At 41.7% G+C, this 5,808-nt stretch overlaps 1 protein-coding gene across 1 annotated transcript; it reads right to left on the reverse strand.

Annotated features, from left to right (window-relative positions):
• Positions 1-276: 276 nt before the first annotated feature.
• Positions 277-5,483, reverse strand: LOC134572511 (ras-related protein Rab-38-like). The gene is made up of 3 exons (XM_063431512.1): positions 5,211-5,483; positions 2,160-2,434; positions 277-521 (listed from the first exon to the last, which is right to left on the reverse strand). Exons 1-3 carry the CDS (start codon positions 5,410-5,412, stop codon positions 363-365), a joined length of 636 nt encoding a protein of 211 aa, XP_063287582.1. The 5' UTR covers positions 5,413-5,483; the 3' UTR covers positions 277-362.
• Between the last annotated feature and the right edge of the window lie 325 nt (positions 5,484-5,808).

Genomic DNA, 5,808 nt, shown 5'->3' on the forward strand with positions numbered 1-5,808 from the left:
ATGTTATTGGAGCAATTACAATGTTTCAGCTCACATCCAGTAGCTTAAGAAAGACTCAGGATATGAGCAAAAATAATTGCCATTGCTCCACTAAAACGTTCGGGGAAAGACCTGTGTGTGTCCCTGGACATCAGTTTATGCATGTTACCGAATATGCAGGCACCTTGCGGCTAAATGCTTATTTGCACAATACACATATGTATTTAAAAACAACAAACAAGAAAAAGAAAAAATATATAGATAAAAATAAGTTCTACATTAAAGAGAAAGTTGCTGTTTTTACACAGTATAAATTAGGTACGAATTCAAACAGAAACAACTACAATGACATAGATCCGCACGAATACAAAGGCACGAGGCCATCACCGTGAGCAAAGTGAGCAATTCTTGCAGATAGGTAGCGATAGGGGTCGAAGAGATGGCTTTACTATACTGGGGTCATTCGCACGTTCAGAATCTTCCTCATTAGCAATCATTTCCTTAATTAAACAGGAAACTGCTTCATGGATGTTCATGTTTTCCTACAATGAAGACATGGTGGATCAGACAAAATACGTAAACATACAAAAGATTATTCACTAAACAAGGAAGCTGTGAAAAATTGGCAAGGGGGTTGGAATGTCCCATTCTCTTAGTAATGTTGTAACTATAAGGTGTAACGATATTTATTCAGCAGTTCTCATGGGATCCTATGGCGCATACTACTTATTCGAATCCCCGATATTAATATGCCAAGTAGAAAGCGAATTGATCAGAGACCCCGCGTGGTCTATATTATTGCCAAATGTCAGGACACCTGCGAGCCTCCGTATCTTTCGAAACAATATCGTTTTCTCGTGACTCTACACTTTGTTCTTACATGTCATGTTTGGATACAGTGACTCCAGATACCAAGGACAGTTATACGCTGCGGAATAACCCCTTCTCCACTGGAAACCAGAGGGGCAACAAACAAAAACCAAGGATCCAACAAGGAAAGGGGAGTATACATAGTATTATACACAGTGTATGGAATATTGTGTGTTATGTGTATGATTATGTGCAATATACATAGTCAGCGACATATATGGGATACATACATGTACATATACAGTCACACGCACTCACACACACAATTATAGCGACAAACACACATACACAGTCATACATGCCCTGTTACATTACCAGAGTCATTATCATTGCAATTTTAGGGGGAGATGTTCAGCAAATGGGATGTACATATGTTTGGATTGGCCAGCAGTAATATATAATTATAATTTTCTGTATATATTGAAATAAATATTAGGTGGAACTGTGGCGTTTGCTTCCACTTTACAAATAGATGACCCTGATTAAGGAACATGCCCTACCTTTGCAGAGGTCAGATGATCACAATTAAGGAACATGTTCAACCTTTGCAGAGGTCAGATGATCACAATTCAGGAACATGTCGTACTTTTGAAGAGGTCAGATGATCACAATTAATGAACATGTCCTACCTTTTCAGAAGTCAAATGACCATAATTAAGGAACATGTCCTACCTTTTCAGAGGTCAGATGATCATAATTAAAGGAACACTATAGTCACCTAAATTACTTTAGCTAAATAAATCAGTTTTAGTGTATAGATCATTCCCCGGCAATTTCACTGCTCAATTCACTGTCATTTAGGAGTTAAATCACTTTGTTTCTGTTTATGCAGCCCTAGCCACACCTCCCCTGGCTATGATTGACAGAGCCTGCATGAAAAAAAAAACTGGTTTCACTTTCAAACAGATGTAATTTACCTTAAATAATTGTATCTCAATCTCTAAATTGAACTTTAAACCACATACAGGAGGCTCTTGCAGGGTCTAGCAAGCTATTAACATCGCAGGGGATGAGAACATCTTAATTAAACAGAACTTACAATAAAGAAAGCCTAAATAGGGCTCTCTTTACAGGAAGTGTTTATGGAAGGCTGTGTAAGTCACATGCAGGGAGGTGTGACTAGGGTTCATAAACAAAGGGATTTAACTCCTAAATGACAGAGGATTGAGCAGTAAGGCTGCAGGGGCATGTTCTATACACCAAAACGGCTTCATTAAGATAAAGTTGTTCAGGTGACTATAGTGTCCCTTTAAGGAACATGTCCTACCTTTTCAGAGGTCAGATGATCATAATTAAGGAACATGTCCTACCTTTGCAGAGGTCAGATGACAGCCACTGAACCCCATCTCTTTACTCATCTCCTCTAGATTTCGGGTGCTGCAGCCTGGAGGGAGTTGGTCGCACTTGTTCCCTAGCAGTATTAATGGGATTGGTTTTCCACTCTGTAAAGACACTTTGGAGTCCAGATCTTCTTTCCAACGCTGGACTGATTGCACCGTGGCTTCACGTCCCACGTCACACACCACGAGAGCTCCTACAGCTTCACGGTAATACAAACGTGTCATATGGCCAAACCGCTCCTGACCTAGAGATGAGCAATATGAGATGTTAAGGAGTAACATTTGAACAAAGAATGTAAGGAAACACTCGAAGGACCATAACCACCACAGCGAGTGGTTATGGTTCAGAAGTGTCCTTGCTCCTGCAATGTAAGTATCCAAACTGTATCCTAATGGTTTGACTACTTACTTGGGGTCTACCAGGTACCAGGCATTCCATTAATGATCCTGATCTCATTGGCTAAGAACGTTAGTTGATCATGCTCAGCAACCCAGGAAAAAGTCAAAATGTCATTCTGGACACCATAACCACTACAGTACACTGGTTATGGTGCTTGGAGTATTCCTTTAAGAATGCATTGTGAATTGTACAATTCTACAATGTGTACAACGATGCTAGGGAATTCATCTGGTCTGGCATGGGTAAGCTAGACCCCTAGGTGAAGCTTTTGTTGACCTGGAAGAACTGATTTTTAGGTCAATGCAAACCCTGTACGCCCATGCCTAATATAAAACATTTTAGATGTAAGTAAATATTACACGGAAGTCATCAGCTACTGCAAGTTGTGTGTTTTTTTTTTTAATTACTGCTATTATTTCTACCGAGATACAAAAGTTTCTAATTGTCATCCAATGTCACAGCCAGGGGTGGGGTGACTGGGGCTGCATCGGTGGGCTTGAGTCTTTTTTTTTTTCTTCTTCAAATCAGATGTAATTATTGCCACAAAATCAGTCTATCAGGTTTATTCACATAAGTGAGAATTTGAACTAAATTTCAAATTAAAGTTCAAAGTAGCCGAAACATTCTCCAAGTCAGGTATGCTTCCAATTCAGCAAGTCTGGCTTACATTTCAAATTCACATTGAATTTACTCACAATTCTCCGTTTAGTAAATAATATGAGAACAGGCAAAATCTCAGAGAGACCTCAATAACTTGCCCTTCGGTGAGACCCCGTTTAGGTATCAAAAAAGGTTTTTGCTCTCTTGTGCATTTCAAAGAGAACCTATACCATACGCATGTCAGACTGATCCTGCCCATAAGTGCAGTCCAGAACCGAAATGCCTACACGAGCGATATCGCAACCCCGAACGATTGTTTTCATATTTTTTTTTTTATAGGTTGAACTCCATGGACTGGAGTCCCTTTTCAACCTAGATTTCCATGTAATTATGTATAATAGACTTGAGCACAAATTAGTTTCAGCTGCTACAAATTAATCAAATTCCTTTTAATCTGCACCCAAACAAAATCGATCCATCTGGGATTTAACTCTGGAGTCTTATTCAACTAGCAAAACTTTATCTTGATGGTTTAAAATTTATTTAAAAAGGGGGCGGGGCCGGACCGCCGACGGGATCAGACATGTTCCGTCTGAGCTCCCGCTTTGGGGCCGGAAAATCGGGGCTAACTGGGGGCTCACACCCCCCATCCACCCGCAAAGCAGATCACAACGATCCCCTGATCCAGAGCTACGAGGGGATACCTTTTAGGAATCAGCCCGGCACCTACAGTGGCCCGACGAAGGCCCAAGGTGCGTAAAAGCTTGAGCCGGGATGAGACGGTCGCTCTCCCGGGTCTCTGGCCGGCGTCTGGCGTCCCCCCCCCCTCTGGACCGGGGGGGTTATCCCGGTCTGCCCAAGCAACTACCATCACTCCAAGCAGGGCCGCAAGCTAGCATTCTGCAACGGCACACTCTCCGGCGGCATCCCCCAAGATGGCTGCCGCACGCCTGCCACATGTGCAACCTGCCAGTAAGATGGAGCCTGCTGCAGAGGCAGCCATCCAACGCCATCCGACTTCTACAGAAACCTGCCCCAGAGAAGTACCGGCTGACCACATTGAGCAGACCAAAGGGATGCCTACATCACATATATTAGGCTGAAAAAAGAAAACCCTTATACCTGTGGAGGGCATCAGCATACCACTGGGCCCACCTTAAACGCCCTGGGAACGACTGCAATGGCTGCACCTCCATCCTGGATTCCCTTCAGAGGCGCAAAAAAACTGCCGGCCAGCACAGGGTATGGACCACACAAACCCACACTGGTCCCCTAATGCACAGCCCAACTCGAATATGTTCCACTCGGGACTTTATCTGATCTCATCCACAGGACTGACCCAGTGACTATCCTAGCCCAACTTGCAATAATCATTTTTATGTTTTGATTTCATGCTCAGCACTATCTATGCCTATTGAACCCTTGTAAAATGTGGTTAGCATAGCAGAATTATTGGTTTGGATTAAGCTTACGTAACATATACCTAGCTTGAGATGAATATCTACTGTTTCCAGCTGCTTAAAACCATACTGTAATAATCATATGACACATATAACCAACGTTCTATTCCAGCACCACAAGTGTCAGTACAAGCATAGACTCACATTACTTAAACCTATTACTCTTTACTAAACTTGTATTGTAACTGTCAATCGGCACCGACACCATCACTGATTAGTACTAGCCTGTTTAGGTAGCTACCATTGAATATATCTGTATTACTCTTGACCCATAAAATTTATAAAATGTGCAGCTATCTCAAATGTCACACATGTATAACACTGTTCTATTAAGCCTGCTAATGCTGTCGGGGCACTGCATGCATGTATGTTACTCCTTACACAATAAAATAAAGAATTTAAAAAAATGCATTATATCTATAAATACATAAATTGGGTCACATCCAACCTGCCTTTTAAATGGAGCTGAAATAAACAATGAGTGCAATAGTAATGGGGGTTAGTTGCCATGTATCTTGGCTGCATTGTTTGTACTCTAAATCTTTACCCAAGTCCACTCACCTGCAATATCCCAAAGCTGTAATCGGACCACCGTGTCCTCGTTCCAGTTCACGATTTTCAGGGCAAAATCGACTCCAATGGTTGCTCGGTAACACTGGGAGAAGATGTTGTGGACATACCGCTGTATGATCGATGTCTTGCCAACACCAAGATCGCCCACGACAAGCACTTTACACAGAAATTCTCTCTCAGGTGAACTCATCTCCCTCTTACACCTCAAGATGAACTTTCGACTTGTTCCTCCTAGACTGATGGGTAGATACTGACGGATTACTTGAGTTTATGAGTTTGTGTAATGAGCTCGGAGTACACAAGAATTCGGCACAGATGTGAGAGATGACAACTGCTGGAATTACTTTGCAACTAAATAAATTTACTTAACATGTAAAAGTGTGCTCTCTCTCTCGGCAAAGGTTTGGGGTCTGCCTTGAAGTCAGTGTTAATCATTATTTATAAGGTGCTATATGTCAATCCGTTTAGGAAACATCTACGAAAAGTTCCTACTGAAAGTTTGGGGTCTTTAAATTTGCATTTTTTTAATGTTAAAAAATGAGGACAAAATTGGAGGGTTATCATTTACCGATTGTTCCTGTATCAT

The sequence above is a fragment of the Pelobates fuscus genome, chromosome 9 (genome assembly GCF_036172605.1).
Source record: "Pelobates fuscus isolate aPelFus1 chromosome 9, aPelFus1.pri, whole genome shotgun sequence".
NCBI classification, from domain to species: Eukaryota; Metazoa; Chordata; class Amphibia; order Anura; family Pelobatidae; genus Pelobates; species Pelobates fuscus.